This window comes from Eurypyga helias, unplaced genomic scaffold (assembly GCF_000690775.1).
Source record: "Eurypyga helias isolate BGI_N326 unplaced genomic scaffold, ASM69077v1 scaffold40341, whole genome shotgun sequence".
Taxonomy (NCBI): Eukaryota; Metazoa; Chordata; class Aves; order Eurypygiformes; family Eurypygidae; genus Eurypyga; species Eurypyga helias.
The window spans coordinates 1-22,016 of record NW_010232417.1 but is presented as its reverse complement, the minus strand read 5'-3'; the positions used below and the strand labels follow the sequence as shown (position 1 = coordinate 22,016).

Genomic DNA, 22,016 nt, shown 5'->3' with positions numbered 1-22,016 from the left:
AACCCTTTCATGAAGGGTCACCTACGGATTCCTACTCAAGGTGCTTGGCAAAGACAGCGGGGCATACCTCAACCCAAATTAAATACGTGTTTTTTAAAGCTTCCCGCATAGTTCCATTTGCAATGCAGATATGAAAAGCATTTTTACCTAACTTAAAAGTTTTAGTAGCTACAAACGTTGAATTAAGGGAGAAAAATTAAAAATTGGTCTCTTTTTTTGAGAGATGAATCTTTTGCCGTTCTTTTAATTGGTTCAATCATACAAGTTACAGACACTGGGCAGAAAAACCAACTCTATTGTGTACAGTAGGACTGAAGAGCTCCCCAGTTCTCACTCTCACTGAACACACTTGTACTCATGAGCACAAGTCAGAGATCATGGCCCAGTGCAGCCCACAGGCAGGACGATGCCCCCGATGACTGCAGGAGGCAAGAGCACAAAGGGACCCTTGTTCCTGCGCTCTCCAAGGCTGCTAATAGCATCTGAGAAAAAGGTGGGCAGGAAGTCGTTCAATTCAGATGCAAAAGAATGCCAGTCCTAACGTTTCTGGATCAAACCAGAAACGCATCCAGCAAGATCTCTGCAACAGCACCAGTCACATGTATTAGAAATAAAGGAATTGTGGGCTAAGGACTCAAAAACACATCAGGATTTAAGTCAGAGGTACTCAAAAGTCTGAGAATAACTGCATACCAATATTCAGTTACTCTATGCAGCCTCTATTTGCTCCCCTTTGTGTGTGCAAAAATGCAAGCATCGTACTGTCCTCTTCAGCACGGAAAAGGGAGGACGCTCACTGCACAGTTACTCTACAGTCACCATTAATAATGGAACGCTTCCAAAAAAATCAGACAACTCCCAGGACAACTTGAACGTGACCAGAAGTTGGTGTATTAGGGTTGAAAAGAACCAGGTTTAGTGCAACTTATATTTAGAAATAGGATAAGTTTTTTACTCTTCCCCTAACGGAAGAGCATTAGAAAATGGCACTGTGTATGAAAGGCAAAACAAGGTGCACGAAAACCAAGCAACTTCAAGGAATGAAGCCATGCATTTCATTCTTCTCTAACATAATTAACTTTAAAGAGAAAAAAAAAGGCCTATTTTTTTCTCCTTGTTTGAGAAAACAGTTACCTTTTGAGCAGTGACTTAGGGAACTTACATTGGGAAATTTGATGTATTCTGTCAACTTTTAAATCAGTCACCCAGCATAAAAACGTTGCAAGATTTTTAAACTCAAATTCTTTAGCAAGTGTTGTACAGTTACTGAGTTGAAGGCTAAATCAGCAGGGCGAGGTACCTGCTTGACATTCCCGTCCGCGAGACTGCCGTAAGAAAACCCCGGTCGATAAAATAAACAATCTGGTTTATGAAGGTAAAAATCCAAGTCCTAGAGCTGGGAGTTTTATACTGTTGCTTTATATTGTTGCTTTATTTGCTGAGAAAGGCTGAAAGAATACTGTCCAACTAAATGGCTGTTATTGCCTAAACAATAATTATCAACTGCTCTTCTTCAAGGTCACAGACAGCATACAGGAAAAAACTGAGATGAAACACTTGGGAGGGGAGAGAAAGAAAAAAAATAATCTTAAGTTTAGGAGTCATAGTGACTATGAGCTAGATGGTCTTTCAGAAAGTTTTCTTCATCTGGAAACCCACTAAAAACTGCTCAGCCAGGAGACAGAGTTCAATAAAAACGAACTTCAAAACCCTTACAGACTTCTCACAGTCTAATCTTAGAGTCTGCAACTTAATCTGCAACGGAAAAAGAAAACATCTGGGATGCAAAATATTGTATCTTCTATGCATGTAAATAGAGATTACCGAATGGAAAATGTAATCACGCTTTGTACAGTGACAGACCTGAAGTACCAGTTACACACGCAGTTCTGCACCGAGATGGGGTCAGTTTGCACGCAGAAGTCCAATCAAGCCCTGTCACGCTAAGTCTCAGTATCTTCATACAACTCCCTGCTGTATGTAGGTATCCAGCATACCAGGAAAACTGGGCTACCCTATGTAAGGTGGATACTCACATATGCCACAAAGCTGAAGGGCATAAATGTGTCTGCTTTAAGTTATTCCCAGTCTGTTTCACTGCTGTACCAAACTCAACCTAGTCCCTGTGAAGCCACGCAGACATCTTTCTGTATCACCCTGGGACAGCTCTTTAGCTTGAGAGCAGCACAAGGCATGGCAAGGAACTGAAGGGCAGAGCGCTACCCATCATCAGCCACACAGCTGAACGGCGCTCCAACAATCCCCAAGGCTCCCAAGTCCGTGCACTGACTCTCTGCACACTCCCAGGCATCCCATGCTTCTGCAGAGTGAGCACAGACTAAACCGAGCCCACAGGAAAACAGCTCGGGACCAGCACAAGTGACCAGACAGGGCTCTGCGCGGAAGCGTGCTGCTCTTCAGGGCATGTCGCCACCGGTTCTGAACTGGCTCCAGGAAACAGCTGAGCACTCTCTGTGAGGAGCTGCATCTAAACGTAAGGTGTCCTTCCGGATCGAAGGCGATTTCATGGAGTCAGCGTGTTGTTAGGGCGACTCTTCAGCTACAGCACTTAAACCACCTCGTTAAGTAGCTCACGTTAACTTTCGAACTAAATTTAGATGAGGGCAACTTACCTGCAATTCTGACAAGCTGCTTACATGAAGATACAAGAAACTTGAGGAAATAAAAACCAACATTGGGACATCACCATGGTTATGGGAGAAATTTTCCTAACAGTAAGATTGGGTCTACAAGGAAGCTGGGGGAGACTTTTTACAAGGGCCTGTAGTGACAGGACAAGGGTAACGGGTTTAAATTGAAAGTGGGGAGGTTTAGATTGGATATCAAGAAGAAGTTCTTCCCAGAGAGAGTGGTGACGCACTGGAACAGGTTGCCCAGAGAAGCTGTGGATGCCCCATCCCTGGAAGTATTCAAGGCCAGGCTGGATGAGGCTTTGAGCAACCTGGTCTAGTGGAAGGTGTCCCTGCCCATGGCAGGGGGGGTGGAACTAGATGGTCTTTAAGGTCCCTTCCAACCCAAACCATTCAACGATTAGTTTTCTTGATCCTTTTCTTCTCCAGGTGGTTTCTAGTCTCCTTGCTCACCAAAACCTAGGCAGACTCTTTGTATTCAGTAGAAGTACAGGAGAAATAGCACAAGTAAGACTTCAAAAAGCTACAAGGCTTTGTCCCCCTGCCAGAGGTAAAACACCAACACTCTGCCAAGGCAGAAGCTGTATAAACCTGTACTTCAGTGATAAATCAGATGCATGCATGAGTAAGCTGGAGCTCACTTCATGATTCTGTGACTGAACATCCGTTCCCTGCTTCAAACAGCAGAGGAACATGGAAACATGTTAATTCATGAGACCCAACGACTGATGATTTCTTCAGAAAACAGGAATCCTAAAGGAATTTACATCCAAATCAGAATTATTCTAGAACTAGAGCTGTGTCATCCCCTAACAAAAGCCATCTAAGGCCAACATTCAGCCACAAGTTGACATACAATACCTTTCTTGTCATCTCCAGCAGCCACCTCAGCCAAGTAACGGTAGTAGTCTCCTTTCATTTTCAAATAGAAAACTTTACTTTCTGCTTGTGAAGCATTAGGGATCAAGAACTTTTCCAACAGAGACTAAAAGAGAGACAAAGAACACAGTGTTTTGAACATACATACTTGTACAGCACACTGAACCAACAATTCAATTATCCTACAATCTATTTCAAAGTCAGGCCAGCTTTACTTTTTGCCTATTTTCTTCACATCCCACATCGCATATTTAGCTAAGGAGAACATGTTCTGGCTCACAATTCTAGGTATGAGAAGGAAGCTGCATGCTGTGCCTCGATGGGGAGAAGGTGGCCGTGTTAATTTAGCAGACGAGTCTTGTATGACCAAAGGAAGGGTTTCTCTAAGCCCTTACACAATACCCTGACAAAAATAAGGTAATCCAAAGTGTCTGGGCAGAGGGTATAGCATGGAAGAAAGTCTGCATCCACAGAAGATAGCAAAGGGATTTGAAGTATCAGCTGCCAAATCAGAGACCCCAATATCTTACAGGCAATAAATAAGCCTCGTTAAGCCAGTTCCCATTAACTGGAATGCTGTGCTGGCATCACCAGTGAGAAACTACAAGGAGAACCTTGATTCTTGCATTTCCAGACAGCTGACAACCTGACAGTCAGCTGTGTAGCACTGAAAAGCACCAGCCACTTGACATTATGTGCTGCCCTAACAGGTATTTCCTATATCTTCTTCCAAGGCAGAAGTAGCTCTCTGGAGTCACTCCACCAGATCTTCCCTGTGGGCTGCCAGTTAAGACCATGTTTTTCTAGATTATTCTAACTGCTTATTAAATTAACATAGCAAGTTCCCAGCTGCAGCAGTCACATAATTTAGCAAGAGTTCTATTATGATGAAAAGAAAAAAAGGAAAAAAAATCACTAGCTCCAACACATTTAGTCTAATTAAGGTACAAGCTTGTCAAACTTCTTCCTATTGAGTCCTTGAAGTCAGACTTTGAAACAAAAGCCAGTTATTTAGAAGCCAGAAAAACTGCAGAAGTGCTCCTGAACACTCAAAATTAAATCACATAAGCTGTTACATATACTTTACTAAGACTGTGTAGCAAACAATTATTTTTAAAAGAGGTTTTAGTAAGATTTTTGGTGTCTTTTTTTCCCTTGTAAGTTAGATGACTGACATTTCAGTTTTGCCTCACGCTTTTTAGCTCATTTCCAATGACACCACAGAAACGGACCATCTAATCTGGTCCCAGCCCATGGAATGATGGCTGCAGGTTGGGTACCTTACACTACGTACTCACAGGATGGGCATACCCTGAACACCGTAACCACTGTACTGTGACACAAGGACCAATGGTACCTACATGGGTAGGTACAGGTTTAAATTGAAAGTGGGGAGGTTTAGATTAGATATCAGGAAGAAATTCTTCCCAGAGAGGGTGGTGAGGCACTGGAACAGGTTGCCCAGAGAAGCTGTGGATGCCCCATCCCTGGAAGTGTTCAAGGCCAGGCTGGATGAGGCTTTGAGCAACCTAGTCTAGTGGAAGGTGTCCCTGCCCATGGCAGGGGGGGTGGAACTAGATGGGCTTTTAGGTCCCTTCCCACCCAAACCGTTCTATGATTCTATACTCTGCTGAACAGGCCAACTGACAAAGCTGCAGAAAACTTTGTAATTCACAGAAAGAGCAAGAAAAGCGAACAAGTTCAGGTTTTGGTTCTTTTTTTTGATTAAAGTAGTGATGATTTGTTTATAGAAATCACAAATATTTAGCCCAGTAGCTGCAACCTTGTGTAAACCCTTCAAAATGAAGTGACCTATTACGGCAGCTCGCTCTCACTGCTCTCTCAGCAGACAGCGTAATGACGTAGTCCGGCTGACAGGAACCAAAATCAGACGAGGTTCAGCTATGCCTACGTTCCAATGAGATAAAAACCTGTTTGCGGACTCTCTTTATTGGTTTCATCAGAATGGAAGGTATTTATTCAGTCCTCTACTATCAGATATTTCCAGTATCGTGGGGGTTGGCATACAGCTTTGTCGTATAACCACCCAGGGAGACAAAGAATACTGTGTGTCCTTGCTTCCCATGTGAATGACGGCAGAGACAACCCCGTGGCAGTAGCAGTGTTTTTATGGAGCCAAGCCACCCCATGCCAAGGGCACCCTTCCGGAGGGCGTACCCCTACGCGAGGAGAAGGGTTCAAACCACCTCTGCCCCAGTGCAGATGGAATGAAGCAGGAGGCTGTGTGGTATATGGTTCACGTGACGACTTACGTGATCTGCTCTCACCATTAGAGGCCTTCAGGATTCACAGCTATGACATTTCTCATCAGTGCCAAGAAACACTGACTTCAATGACAAATGAAGGTTCCCATCTACTCAGAACAAGGCTCCTTATTAGTTTTTCTCTGTAGGACTGCAATTAAGTCAGGTGTGGCAGCTTGCACCTACCTTTCCAGCACCGTGGGGGGTTGCCCACCTTCTATACCCTTCACTAACTGGTTACACGAAAATATTTTCAGTGATTCTCGAAACAGAAATTACTCATTGTCTAAAAGTACAGCTCCGCTTGCTCCCATAGCGGGAATGAAACTTCAAGATTTAAACGTCGCTTTGATCACAAATGAGGTCAAGTTCTTTGCAACCCCCTAACTAAGTGAATTGCAGGCAGAAAAAAGGAAAGACTACCAATGGAGAAAGTCTTCCTGATCAGAGAGATAGATACTAGGCAAGGCAACCTTGAAGGAGACCTACTAGGAAGCTGGAAGGGGGACTTTTACAAGAGCTTGTAGTGATAGGACAAGGGGTAACAGGTTTAAACTGAAAGTGGGGAGGTTTAGATTAGATATCAGGAAGAAATTCTTCCCGGAGAGGGTGGTGAGGCACTGGAACAGGTTGCCCAGAGAAGCTGTGGATGCCCCATCCCTGGAAGTGTTCAAGGCCAGGCTGGATGAGGCTTTGAGCAACCCGGTCTAGTGGAAGGTGTCCCTGCCCATGGCAGGGGGGTTGGAACTAGATGGTCTTTAAGGTCCCTTCCAACCCAAACCGTTCTGTGATTCTGTGTACTGAAAAAGAGCTTTAAACCCATGTCAGATTTAGAAGACTAACTAAGAAAATGCCTTTGAACAGCTATTCACAGAGTACAGCCCTTGCAAAGAGGCTCTGACTCCGACTGCACTTGTAGCTTGCTCATATCTGGATGAAAGAGTCTTTTATACAAACGACTCGTAGGACTGGTAGGCCACATATCTCTGGGAGAATTTTATTTACGCCGCATACTTCATAAACAGCAGCAACAAAACCTGAAAGCAGATTAACATTTAAAAGCAAGCATGCGAAATTACTGAAAGGAGATCACTCCCCTATTATTTATTTAGTACTATATATTCTGTTTCTCCTGTTTGTACCAGTCTCTATTTCACTATATATTTTCTTTTACTGGCATAAGTAAACACAAAACACTCCTTTCGAGTTAGCCTGAAGATTCAGAGCACACTGATTTATCCTAGAGACGCACTGAAAGCTGCAATCTGCAGGGCGGTGGTGTGGCTACAGAAAGCCATGGACAAGAACAATCAAGCTACTGACCTTTCAGAGTGCAGTTACAGAAGATAAACTGGTTATGCCTACATCTTGTTAACATTTTGTTATCTGCTAACACATCTGCTTGTGTTTATATATATATATATATATTTTTTAAATAGCTTTAACTGTAAGGCTTCTCTGGAGGATACCATTTTTTTCCATAACGAGGAATATCTTGATATTTAAGTCCTATTGATGGGCTGTTTGCCCAAAGCAGAAGAAACAGAAATAAGAACAGTTTCATATTATCAACGAACGATACATACCTACCTTCTCTGCCCTTTGCCAGTTGATAAGGTATCATTTACCAGTACAGAGCTGACCACCACATGGGCCACTGAAGTGCAAACAGCTAGTCCAAGACCAGACCGATAAGCTAACCTGTAACTAAGTCCGTTACGTGATCCGCATCTCTGCGGCACACACAACACCCTGACAACGGAAGTCCATACGGCATGGGTGCATTATAGCTACGTGGTACGTAGCTAAGTCCTCATGCTTGTTCATGACGTTCCTGCTATCCTGCCAAATCTCCATCCATTTTTGATGTATGCTAACATGCACTAGCTACAACTCCATGGGCAGTTAATTACAGTGCCTCAATCAGACTCTAGTAGAAACAGCTTTTTAAGCAAAACCAAAGCACTGCTCCCTACCCCCGAAACCCCACAACTACTCAGCTGTAATTGCCAGAGCTTTTAATTTGACAGCACAAATCCAACTGCTGTGAAACAAACCATGGCATTGTAGTCAAGTAGGCAGATGCAGCAGCATCTTAGAGCACTTTTCAGCCAAAACCTGTAACAGCTTGTACAAGTGCTTCTAAGACTTTTCATAGCAAAGTCATACACAGTCCTTCCAGAAAGACTTAAGGGAATAGTATTACTCAACCCTCCCCCTCCCAACATGCATGTACTAAAATTTGAATATCAACTCTTATTAATACACTGGCCACTAAAAAAAAAAAAAAAAAAAAATCAGGCTTCAGCACTTCCAATTTGCAACTGTAATTATGACTAATTTAACAGCTTTTTCTAGTAGCGTGGACTGGGACCGACAGCACCTTCAAACTCGAGAGGTCAGCTGTGCTCACACATGCCATAGGTAAGAAACCGCATGTTTGGTACATTCCCTCACCCCCAGCAAGTATGCACTATAGGAAAGTCTTAGTCTCCAAATCTCCGAAGAGGTAACAAAGGCTGCACGCACACAGCTTTATTATTCTAGTCACAAACTTGAATCCTGGATTTTTTAAAACACCAAACTGGAAAGAGATCCGCTTTCTTCCTTCTTACTCATGTCCTTTTGCCAGAGAAAGACACAGTCAACAGATGTGTTTGCAGCCGATTTTGATGAAAGGCCCTATGGACCTGTTCTGGTGGTTCTGCAAGTCTGAAAGGTAGGAGGTATCACACAGGAGTGTGAAAGAAGTGTAACAAGTAGTACTTCTGTGTAACAAAAACACCCACCACCCAACCCTCTACAAAAAGTCTGCCTTCTCTTTACTGCAAGGAGACATGCTTCAGTTCGTCAAGATGCAGGGAGAACTTCAGCTAAAGACAGGAAGTCAACCCATGAAGATTTGAATATTCCTTTCCTGACGCTTGAAACCTAGAACTACCCTTCTTTTAAAAGCATGTGCTTACGTCTTTGGCAAATGACTTGTGTGGGCCAGAAGGCGATTCCCAAATTCATCACAAAGAACATTAAAATCAATGCCTCAGTCTTGCCTTGTTGCTTACAGTTCTGGGCGTATTTCTCTTTATTAAAGGCTCAGTCTCAGTACATGTTATTGCCTGGGAACTTCAGATAATTATTAATGCACTTGAGGATTGCATCAACAGCTCAATTTTCTATTTAAGATATTTCCCTCCTGCCAAACAGGTCATAAAATCACCAGATTCTAGAAAAATATAGTTGTAAATGAGCAAGCAATACATAGTGAAAGTACTGAGAACAAAGAACTTTGTTTTTCAATACCAAATATCAATTATTAAGATACAGTGTTGGGTAAAAAACCCTAGAACTACTGGAGAAACAAGAAGATATTGCCCTCACATGAAAGAAACAAGCTGCAGAATGGCAAAAATCCAAAAGAACACACTGATAAACATTAGCAAAATTAAACAGTACGGTTTTGCTCAGAACTAACGAGAGAGGCCATTTGTTTTCATGCAGCATTGATAGCCACCTGACAGTTACAACATTATTTCTAGTTTTTAAGATAAATTACACTGCAGTATTAGCTGAACTTCAATTCACTTGTCATCTATCTAGGATATATGGCACAGGGATGAAGACAACATGGAAGAACTCTATTTTTTTTTTTATATTCATGGAAGACATGAAAGAAACATCGTATTTTTTGTTAAGCTCAGCCTGAAAGCCTGTTTCTTTGACATGTCACGCTAACTGACAATGGCCTAACATTGTCATCATGTTAAGCAGCCACCACCTGTCCCCAAGATGTTAGAAGAACACAGAAGGGATTGTACTGGCTGACAGGACTCTGTTTACTACCCTACCTGCAACACTGCCTAAAAGAGGATGCCACTAGAAAAATACGTAAAGAAAGCAAGAAAACATCACGCTTCCATTAGCCTCCATCAATGCCTACGGACCTGCTGAGCCAGATGTGATTTCCCTGAACGTAGTAACCTTCAATGGGCTTCTCACCCACATTCCACATGCTCTGTCCAAACTCCCCTTACATCAACATAACCTTAATACCCACGATACACAATGGAGAAGAAAACAGAGATACTTGACTACCTGCACGCGAGAAAGTGTGACTTTTGTCTTAAACCTGCTTCCCAGTTTCATGAAAGTTTAGCTTATAAAAGCATGGGTACTCAAGTCTGGACTTCTTTTAGAAGACCATCAGGTAACTTCACATTATTTGAAGAGTTTCAGTACCATTTCCAAACAGGCACCAAAAGCCCCTGCTGTACTTTCACACCCATCCAGGTAGTTACTTTATTCTTTTTTTTTGAGGAAAAGAAAAATAAGACAAATGTGATGGGTATCAAGAAAAGGGCCATCCAGCTGAGGCACTGTGTTAGAACAAGCAATAAAACTACAGTCTATTGAATCTTAAGATTCAGCTTTGTAGATGCATCAAGAGACACTTAGCAACTGCAACCTAGGGAGTACCAAGCTCCCCATGTGCCTTTGTGGTGGGAGACATGGAACTATCCAGAATGCCATTACAGTGTTGACTTGCCGTTTTCCAACTACCTGCTCACCTGAAGAGGAGTATTTTAAGGAATTAGACAGTTAGAGTAGCAGGTGGCCTTAGGCTGGCATTCAGATATGTGGATTCAGATTAGCGTTTCCAGGCATACAACTGTGGGAAGAGCTGCACGTGGTGGATTTCATCAGGGGGAACCCACTAACCAAGCAGCACACCTTTGTTCAGCTGCTCTTTCACAGACTTCTGTTTTGATCACAAAGTTACTAAAGTAGGCCACCTCTGTCAGAGGAGTTCAAGACACCCATCATTCCCACAGAAAGCTTGCGTGTGATTTCCCACACGTGTGTTTTCTGCCTCAGCACCACCGTTTGGAAAGCTAGCCGGGCTGTAAACCACCACGCGCAATTAGCCACGCCGCACAGGCCGGCACACACGCTACCAAGGGTTTAACCAAGCCGTTCCTGGCCAGTGGCAGTTTGTTTGCATACATCTATCTGCATTGTTGGGGGAAAATGACAAATATTTGTATTTTTAAGGGGCGTGGTTTTAGACAATCCCTTCATAAACCCAGGCCGTTTGGAGACAGGTCGATCACGCTACTTCTGATGACAGTTCTGCCCAGAGCAGGGCTCTACAACTGCTGCCTCACAGGTGACCTCTAGCCCTCTTGGGGGAAAACCAAAAGCACTGTTCTGCTGTCAGCCTTCTACTCTGCCCAAAAGCAAAGGCTCTTGTTTAAAGGTAGCTACAGATCTCTACATACTCACTTGCTCACTAGAGCAAGAATTCAAGAAAATCTGTCAAACAGTAGCGGCCTGTGGGGCTGGAGATCTCTCTGGTAAAACATCTGCTGAAGAAGGGAACCAGCCTGCTGCCTGTACTCAGTACCAGTTACTCTCTCTTCCCATCACACCGGCTGCCCACACAGACAGACAGTGTGGAAAAGGTGAGAAGAGAAGCCTGGCTGGAAGAGAGAGGGTGAGAATGACAAGCCTGAGCAGGGAAGAAATTCAGAATCTGGGACAAAGGACCTTCAGGGGGCAGGGAGGATTCATGCGACAGTGGGAGATGTGACATGCAGGGGGTGTCTCTACTGAGGGGATCAATAACAGCAGAAATCCCCTGGAACTGGTAAGAGCAGAAAAGAGATACACTTGGTTAGCAGCTTTGCTGTAGTCAATCTGGTGAAGATCTAGAAAGGGGAAAAAAACCCAAACATGGAGGAAACCAGGCCTGAATAATAAGAGGATAACTGAAAAAGAAAAGAGAAAGGACTGAAGGGCTAATACAGAAAAGGGAATTGTGTGTAACAAAGAATGGCAAGAAGTTTTAGCTTATTAAAAAATACTAGCAGGACAGTCTAATTGTGTTTCTTTAGAAAAAAGAACAAAAGCAGTATCACATATGGGCAGGCAGAGGAAAACACGGGAGAAAGAAGTAGGACACCCAGAAAAATCATCTTCATGCTGACACACGTGCTGGGGGATAGAACTAAGTCACTATGCCCTACAACACCTACAGGGTGCTTAGAGGGAAGCTGTGGCACGGACAGACGGACACACCACCGGTCTGCATAGGAAGAGGATGGGAAATGCGGCGATGGGGGGCAGCATCTCTCATTGCATGCTTTTGCACCAATATACGTAGCTCACCTTGCAGATCTACCCTCTCCAACTTCGACTCCTGTGCCCTTCACTACCTTGTTCCTTCTACCACTCTGCTTTCCCATTAGTATTTACGGCAAGGGAAGCAAATGTGCTTAACATCAGGATATACTCTGAGATTATTCAGAGTATCTCGAGGTGGAAGGGACCCGTAAGGATTGAGTCCAACTCCCTGCTCCTCTCAGGACTACTTAACACTAAGCCATATGACTAAGAGCGCTGTCCAAACACTCCTTGAACTCCGACAGGCTTGGTGCTGTGACCACTTCCCTGGGGAGCCTGTTCCAGTGACCGACCGCTCTCTCAGTGAGGAACCTTTTCCTAACGTCCAGTCTGAACTTCCCCTGGGGCAGCTTCATTCCGTTTCCTCGTGTCCCATCACTGGTCACCAGAGAGAAGAGATCAGCACCCTCCGCTGCCCCCTTTGAGGAAGCTGTACGCTGCCATGAGGTCACCCCTCAAAAGACCTTTAAAGTCATTCATGGCAACCATTACCGGTTTTTACCGGAGTATGCTTAACACCACATGACAGTAAAAGGAGCCACATTTTGATGCATAGGCAAAAATACCTCTCCAGTTTAGCAACCAACACTGAGAAATCTCACACAAAAGGCAGCAGCCAATAAGGTGTTTAATAGAAAAGTAATTTGGATTAAAGTATTTGTTGAGGCATTGCTATAGACATGAATAAAGAATACAGTTTCTGCTAAGGATCAAAACCAATGTGCAATTTTTACCTTTTTTAATCATCTCATTAATTTATTTCTTGAATATTGGAGACTTGCAACAACATAGAATAGTGCCAAATGCATTGACCAGTATACTTGGAAGAAACAGAATATGTTCTGAGAAACTTGAGTTAATTCAAAATTGAAATCAATTGAGTTGGATGAGAAATTCTGCTAGACAGGTAGGTCTAGGCGACAGCTGTGTCCTCGTTCAGAGTACAGCCACGATATTCTAGCTGTCTTAAGACTCTACACTTTAAGTCTCCAAAGAAACACGACTAAAAAAAACCCCAAAACATGATGTAACACTTTATACTCAATAAGAAACAGAAGTAGGAACCATTTATCTTTAGCAGCTTGTACTCGGAGCAGATCTAAAACCTCCTGAAGTAGACTGTGTAACTATTAGGAGTTCATTATAGCATGCAATGTTAATAGAAGCATTTTATTAGCAAAAATGCCATTTTAGTGATGCAAGCCTACCCTGCACTAGGAGAATCAGTTAGGGATCAGATTCCCATTGTTAAGTATTTTTTTTACGTGTAAAATCATGAAAGGTAACACCATCCAGAAAAGAAGAAGAAAAGACCTCAAAAACACCCACTACCTCATCTGAGCTGCAGTAAACCTGATCAAAAAAAATTAAGAATTTACTGTTCATCTCAGCAGCATCATGACTTATTACTTCTCATGAGAAGAGGCATTGCCAGTCTTCTGTCAAATTTCAAGAAAAATAAGTAACTACACAAGAGCTGACGTTCAGTAAAAAAAAAATAGGTTTAAGAAATAATCCCAATCTTAATGCTCTTCAATCAACCTTAACAGCACCAGCTTTCTCACCCTCTTTCAGAATGGTTGCCAACTACTGCCTGACCAGTCAACCAGCTTCAGGTTCAAAGCCAGGAGCTGCCATGTCTGCCTCCAGCGAAGGACAAGTTAAAGGTTTGAGCAGCTGCTTCAGAAGCACGTACTTCTGTCAAGTGCACGCCAACAAGACAGAAGTTTCCAGATAAAACCAGAGATTATGTGGCATCTGTTTATACAGATGTACAGAGATAACGTACTAACTCTGCTCATGTTCTAAATTTTATATTTCTCCCACTTACAGCTTTCACAGGCACAGTGAAAGCTCTTATCTTAATGCACCATGTCTACTGTTAGCCTTCCAAGTAACCAACCAGGGAAACAACCACACAGCAGCTTCACAAAATTGCAAGTACACACAATGAAGTTCTTGCTTCAACAGCAAAGAAGGAGAGCATCTGTCACAGGTGACTGAACTGATGAACTTACTCTAGCTACCTTTTTATTTTTAAATCAAAGCCAACTATTAAACATTAATGCCAAGTGGAATTAATACGGCAGAGTATTGGTTATAAAGATTTGTTCTACTCCCAATAAAAGCAGAGGATTTAGTCACATGTATATACACAGGCGTGCATGGCTATATAAATATGAGCAGTAACTCATGATCAATTTGGTTTTCTGCACTTATGTAAAGGACCTTAGCTGATTTTATGATAAAAGGGTGCATTAAACACACATATCAACATTATGGGTGCACTTCTTGGTAAGATTAATAAGTACTAGCTCACCTTTCCTCATGCAGCCCAACCACCAGTAAATTGTTTCTACATGCTGGAATCTAAGATCCTTTCAAACAGGAGCTGAAGTTTCATGCATTTACCATTGCATGAGCAACGCAGGATAAATAAAAACCAACACAAGCCATCTCCTATTTGCGCTGATCCATGAATGATGTTTTAATTCTCCAAGATTCAACAGGTTTTCAATAGTTTAATTTGCTTAAAAAAAAAAAAAGACTATTTGCTTAAAGAGGAAAAAAAAGGAAATTACTCTAATTTAGGCAGTGCTTTGACTGCAGGGAAGGAAAAAAAAAAAAAAAGAAAAGAAAAACCCAACAGCCAAAAGGAAAAAAACCTGAAAGGGTGTAGCTACAATCAGGGAAGCGATTAAAGGATTAACAAAGTGAAATCATGAGGTTGATGCAAATTGCCTCAGCCTCCTACCTTCAATATATGTGAGCAATTATACCAGCCAAACCCTAACTGAAAAAGCTAGACTTAATCAAAAGCTTAAATTATAACTATCCTGGGAAGTTAGTAAACCCTGGCTGCATTTTGCTCTGCAATATATAAAAATTCATTCAGAGAAGACTACTCACACACTTCCACATATGCTACTGCACATTACCCATTACCATCTTTTAATAGAAGTTTTAACAGCTTGAGGGGACATCTTGAGTTTTATGCCCAGGTTTGCACTCCATGGTACAAGAGAGACATGGATACACTGAGGCGAGTCCAGTGGAGGCCACCAGCATGATTACGGGGCCGGAGGACATGAGGTAGAAGGCAAGGCTGAGCGCGCTGGGTTCCTTCAGCATGGAGAAGGCCAGCAGATCTTACTGCTGTGCACAGCTGCCCAGAGAGGATGGAGCCAGACTCTTCCTGGAGGTCTACAGTGAAATAACAAAAGGCAGCAGACAAACTGAAACAGGAGAAATTCTGACTACATAACTACATACAAGGATTTTTTTTTTCTCCTTTAACCATAAATATTATGACAGGCTGCCCAGGGAGGCTGTGGAATCCCTATCCTTGAAGATGTTCAAAATTTGACTGACAAGGCCTTGAGCAATGTGATATAACTGGATCAGTTCTGAGCAGAATTTAAGTAAATGACCTCCCTTCCAACCTAAATTATTACACCAAAACCAGCTTAAAGTCATAAGGACTAAGTTTCTTCGAAGCAAATATTTTGGGCACTAGATTTCAACACATTAACCACCCCCTTTCTGTGACCGACATTCTGCAAATAGAAGCTTCTACAAACACTTCCCCTCCTTCTCTGAAAACATGAACTAAAGGACACAGATCTCAAAGACAGAAAGAAAGTGCAGTCAGAAATTAAGAGTTAAACAAGCCTGAAGGAGTCACAGAACTAAAGGAAGCACTTTCCAGCCAGAACGTTGACTTTTTGGTTAGTATCAGGTATCTTCATAGCACAGAAGGTTGTATGGTATAATCAGGCACTCGAGCTCATGAGCAAACTCATCTGCTTGCTAGCACCACTGTGTAGGTTAGCTGTGTTCTCCGACCGTCAGGAGGGCACACTGAGCATACAGTGGTTGACTTTGAAGAAAAAACCCTCACACATGTACATGTCAAGAAGCTGATGGCTTCCTATAGGAGAGAGGACTAAAATTCCTATTCCTGACATTAAGAATTAGTGCAGAAACAGGTTTTATAGATGTTAACATAGTAACCCATTAGATGTTTGCAGGCAACTAGAAAACAGTCCCACAGTAATTTGAGTATGATGGCAACAGGCATTAACTCTGTGGTATGTTCCTTAAAAAGCCATTTAGATGCATTCTGAATGGAATTACACCCCCACACAGTGAACTGCAGCCCCATGACAGGTTACTCAACTTTCTCCTACTCCCCCCTCAAAACAATATACATAGGAAAGAATTGCAAACCTAAAGTCACTTAGTTGAGATTTAAGCGCACCTCCTCTTCTACCAACAGTTGCCACTTCTAAAAAGTGAGGCATCCATAACAAGCACAAGGCAGTCTAAGTAACATAAGCAGGCAGGGAATACTATTTTATGCTTCTGAGCATGAAGTGAGGAAGACAACAACCTGGTGAAGAAAGACAACTAAACTTATTCCGAGGGTCCTGAACAGCACCATAACCTCCAGCTTTTCTGGCAGGGAGGGAGTGGGGAAAAAGTGCTGTGTAGCATCACTGTGCAACAGTAAGTCTAGAATGCTGAAGGGCAGTCAAGGTTTCAGGAAGCTCTCCAGAACTTAGGGGGAACAACCCAAAAGGAAAAGCAATAGTGAAACAGAGGGCTTGGGCACAGCACGCCAAGACGTGGTACTGCAGGCATGACCGTGGGGGAACCTGGAGGAGGAAGGGACATTACCCAGAAGACCGGGCATGGGGGAAGAACATGGGAAGTGTCATAAAGTGAACACAGCCAGTTGTGTTTGAAATGATGAGTTTACATTTAGCTCACGTCAGAAACTGCCTGAAAGGTAGTACGAGTTTAAAGCACCTGAGAACCTCAAACAGGCAAGCAGTATCAGATGTTAGCTACTCCAAGACCTCTCCACACGTTTTTTCCTGTACTTCAAAATCCCCATTAATTGAAAAATTCACCTTACTGCAGATTTCATTTGAAACACTTCATTTACAGTTTTTAGTGTTTTACATTTTTAGTTCCCATTAACTGCAAACAAAAGCAATTTGAAGAAAACTCACACCAGTTTTCATTATGGAAATGACAAATAAAAGATCATTCTACTGGTATTTTAGCCGGGCTCTCCCTTCTACTATAGAAAGTGAAACAGGATGTGAAGCACACACTTAGCTAACATGAGGAAAAGTACTTAACAAAAAGCTTAATTTCCTGTACCAATCCAAAATTTCTGAGGCTGAAAATCTTCTATAATACTCAAGTGCATTTAAGATGCTCGAGTATAGCAATGTACTTCTCCACGCAGACTGTATTATTCCTGAAGAATTTGCAAGTTCAGCCTTTATTATTACAGCACAAGGAACTTGTGCTATGCACAATGTGTCACAGTTATTTGCAGTTTATCAGCACTGCCAGACCAACTCCAACTCAGAGTCAGTTATACTACACCTGAAAATACTGTCAGATACACACTGGAGAATTGGTGCTGGACCGAGGGATTTTAGGGGTCTCTTCTTTGTATGGCAGCACTCCAAGGCTGCAGCAAACACGAAGACGAGTTCAGCTGTTCTCAGAGCTGGAGAGGTACCCTACAGCAGGTTCAAGTGAGGGAAGGTTTAGGAATTGGCAAGGATGTATAAACTGGCTTTTCCTGCTGCAAGGTCAGTATAAAGAAGAAAAGTAAACGGTTGGACCTGACCCACATACCCGCTAAAGTGTTACCACTGAGTCTAATGGTTACAAAGGAAGAGATGTCCAGTGTTAATTGCTGTTGTTCACTCCCTAAGTTAGTGAAAGAGGTGGGAACAGAACCCAGGCTCAGTTTAGTATGTCTACTGGATTAGAGGAGCTTTTTCTTCCAACCCACGAGTAATTTGATTCCAACAAATGAGGGAAGAGAGCGAGAAGCTGCGGCGCAGCCAGCTTTGGCTACGTTCTGCTGGTCACAAACACATTCTCTTAATTGGTTTCCTCCCTTCCACACTGAAGTTAGGACACCAGTCACTTCCACACTCAGCTGTGAAGTAATATTTAATACCCTGGGGTGTTACATAAGAGCCTAGCAGGCAACTGAAGACACAACAGCTCCAACAGATTCACATGCTGAATCAAAGATACAAAAGTGTCCGAGCTCCTTTTTTACTGTAATTGATAAGGCTCGTGACTGAAAGCTTTGAAAGTTTGTTAACACTTCAGGTCCTATTAATGGCATACTTCACACCAATCAAGACTTGGTAAGCCTTGTTTTTCACTTCTGCGAGCAGTTACAGACTAGATTATGCTGTACAAAAATTGCGTGGGATCTTCTGAAAGGAAAAAAAAGAAAATCCAAGTTCTACGCTTGCACTGTGCAGACTCCTGTTCATGAAAACCAACTAAATGTGTCACCATGGCTCTTTTTTCTCTGTTAAAGCAAAGCGGGTGTCAAAGAAAGCAACATGGTCAGTCACCTTTCTCGGCAGGTAAGAAGGAATATGAACAGGTTATCACAACAAAGAACCAAGAATATGTTTTTAAATGCAATTAACAATGTCAACTGCAGTGCATGCCATTTGAAAGCATTTCTACATCTTAGCCCTTGAATAAGTTTTTCTTTTTTTGTTTTTAAACCCAAGTCTAAAAAAGTAGTTTTATTACTGCTAATCATTGCCTACGGCATTGTTTCTTCTGGAGAGCAATTTTTCCTTAATCTATTAAGAAGAACTGGACAGCAACACTAAAAGTTAGTAAGACATTAACTGCCTAAAGTAGTAAAGTGTCAAAGAATAATAAATTATTTGAATAATGTATGCATCTCATTAAACACAAGAGAAATTCAAGTCTATTTGAAATTCAGATAATTTAACATGATTCCTCATTCATATGCCCCCCTCCCCCTGATATTTTGGTCGGTGCAGGAAACTCTAAAGCTAGGGTTTTGGTTTAGTTTTCCTATTTAGCATGCACAATAAAAGCTAGTTTCACCTCAATCTGGCTTCCATTATCAGAAAAAATAGTAATTGCAAGCACTAAAATCTAAAAGGGGGTTTTTAAGCCCAATGACTTAGTTAAAATGATTTCTTAAGCCCAAACGTAGTTTACAGAAGAACTTCAGATCACTCTGAACTGGAAGCATCCACCCCTGAGGACTTTCCCATCCATAAAATAAATACTTAATAACCAGAAATTAGAATGCCAGATTTGAATCTTTATTTCCCTGGCTTAAACAGAGGAGCCACCACTTAACGACACTAGTAAATCAGTTCTGCCCTCTGTTTCAGTTTGGCATTTCCGTGTTCCTAGCGAAGTTTAAGAGTTATCCTTACACAAGATAACAAAACATAACGAAACTGGGTGTGTTACAATAACCATGGAGGCCAGCCTCAACTGGAGGCCAAGGCTCGGAATTATCCATGCCGACTTCTACACACCCTTGGAGAACCAGTCTTCTGGAAGTCATCACCACCCATGTCATTTAGTTATCTTAAACGGCAAGCAGAATTTATGCTGCTCATTGCTCTTAGTCTTTGTCTGACATCAGATCTTCAAGCACATACGTAGGTATTTAACACCTCCCTCACAGCACATGCCATTGTCACCTCCAGGTATGTGATGCCTCGTCACACATGGGGTGACACCCCAGCATGGCCCACAGTCCGATGGATAATCCTATTGCTGACAGTCACATCTAGCTCACAAGTGGTCGGGGGACTGGACATCCGTTCATCGTGTGCTCGCTGAAGCAGCTGAAAAAACCTCACAGTCTGGAATAAGCATTTGGAAGAGGTTCGGGTTTCAGAAACCAGCCTCCTGAGGAAAACCTAGGGTTGTTTGCCGGGTATACACACATTTTAACCTAACTACAAGCCACAGAAAATGCCTAACTTGAACATCCTTTTAGTTTGCTACTAAAAATTTTAAGTTTAAGAGGGTATCACAGCATTTTTACTGTCTCTTCCTGCAGACAATTTTCTGCATGGCTGAGTCATAACTAACATTACATCATCTTACCCAGGGAGGGGCACAATTTCCGTAGAGTAAGAACTACCTCTTACAACTAGAGCAGCGTATTAAAGTTGCAGAAATCAAAGTGATCTAGGGTACAAATACTGCATTGAGGTGGAAGGGTGGAGGAGAAAACCCCAAACTAAACCTCTATCTAGACCAGTCTTGAGGAAATACGTTGATTTTTCCTATTGCTTTACATACAATAACGTTTCAACATGTCTCCACATCCATTAGCATTCATAACTATGGTGACTTTTATATAAATAATCAATACATTGGGGAGAAAGAAGAGTCAAGCATTTTTAAAACCCTGTCCTTCAGAAACAGCACAGACCAGACCTTACTGACCGACCAGAAGTAGTCCCAGAGGACTCAGCACCGTTTACCCTGCAACTCTAAGTAAAAATGGATCAACAGTTTCATTATTTCTCACCAGCACATCATTGCAGATGTCTCTTAGCTCAGTCTCGATTTTCTCTCTGTATTCTCGAGCCATCTGCTGTTTTTTCTCAGCGCCTTCCGTCTTTTGTTCAATACTTGAGACGACTCTCCAAGATGACCTACGGGCTCCTACAACATTTTTATAGGCAACAGAGAGAAGATTCCTCTCTTCGTTGGACAACTCGGCTCCTTGCTCAGTCACAGACTTCATGCAACTTGCCATGTCATCATATCTTTCAGCCTGCTCAGCCAGTTTGGCCTTCTGCACCAGCTCATTTTTATCCATGCTGATATTTCTAAAGAGGAAAAATAGCGAGGCATTATTCAGACACTGATCAAAGGAAAAGGTTTTTTAAGTTCATATGCAGAGCAACCGTTCTCTAAGTAGTCTGGAACTCTAGAAGGCATGGCTGAAATCCAGAACACCAGGCATAAGAGCACTCAATGCTCTGACACACAGAACGAAGACTTAAAGTCACTGCTTCCTCCTGGAAATTCGTTAACTTTAACAAGTATGTTTTTGTTTTAATAAAGGCAAACAAAAGCATCCAAAGGTGAAGTGAAAGCAAATAATTCCTATTTTATGCACATAAACGATCCCAGTTCTTTGCCGTAGCGCTCTCATAAGGCTACATTCTAGCCACAGTATCAACTGCATATAATTAACAATATAACTAAATTGATGAAGAAAATACGCAGTAGTAAGTTTTTCACATGAACGGACCAAATAAAGGCTAGACAAACAGCACCAGGCAACTCTCTGTGCCTTAACAGGATCTTGCAATTTGATGCACAAGGACTTGGCCTAGGGAGCTACTAATCAAATCCCACACGCGACGTTACAGAGTCAGAATGCACCAAATATCTAAATTTCAAGGTGGACACACTTCAACGTCCTTAACTTCCTTCCCCAAAATGGGATACGGTAGATGTTCTGTGCCAGGTACTGCTTCTCAGCCTGAGCTGTTACGCTTTCAGAGACAAAAGGAAATGTTACTATTTAAAAATATTACTTCAACACCAGTATTTGAGATAACACGACCTGGCTGAGATGCTTCATAACCTGCATCTTATCAGCACTTAAAAAAAAAAAAAGCAAGCTCTGCTGAGCAGAGACATAAGGGTTGGGTTTTTTTTTTGGTACATCAGGAAATACTCCTCCTCCCTCACCCTCCACCCTTTTATGCATCTTAATCATTCTGAGGCCCAGGAAATGTGCTTTGGGATACACTATCCTTTAAAGTTTGACAAGATGATTTAAAAGCAAACCCCAGTTTTGGTCACGGATGCTTCATGTGTTTCTACGTATTCCATACGCAACAATCCCGCATCTCCATCTCTAACCATTAACCTTTTGGTCAATTTCTCCGGAGTTACCACAAACAATAGCAGCGCTACCTTCCGATTAGGAACAAATTAAGCACGTTTCAACACTCCAGTCACCTGAAAGGGAAAGTTTTAGTAACTCCTACCCCCAACCGCAGGCCACAAACTCGGCAGCGCTGGCAAACGCGCGCTGAAAACTTGACCGCCCGGCGAAGGGCCGGTCAAGAAGCCATTTTAAGGGACGGGTTCAGGTACGGTTATTTCCCACCCGGCGCGATGGGGAGGAGGGCGGTGGCAGCGCCGGCCTCAAGCAGGGCGCAGCCCGCAGCCATCC

At 42.5% G+C, this 22,016-nt stretch overlaps 1 protein-coding gene across 1 annotated transcript in view; it reads right to left on the bottom strand.

Moving 5' to 3' along the window:
- The window catches only part of YWHAZ (tyrosine 3-monooxygenase/tryptophan 5-monooxygenase activation protein, zeta), a 25,967-nt gene extending 5,116 nt beyond the window's left edge, over positions 1-20,851 (bottom strand). Inside the window, exons 1-2 of the mRNA XM_010161372.1 lie at positions 20,349-20,851; positions 3,513-3,636 (exon numbers count right to left, since the gene is read on the bottom strand). Of these exons, the coding sequence (XP_010159674.1) occupies positions 3,513-3,636; positions 20,349-20,642 (418 nt within the window). The 5' untranslated portion in view covers positions 20,643-20,851. The remainder of the gene's footprint in view (positions 1-3,512; positions 3,637-20,348) is intronic.
- Between the last annotated feature and the right edge of the window lie 1,165 nt (positions 20,852-22,016).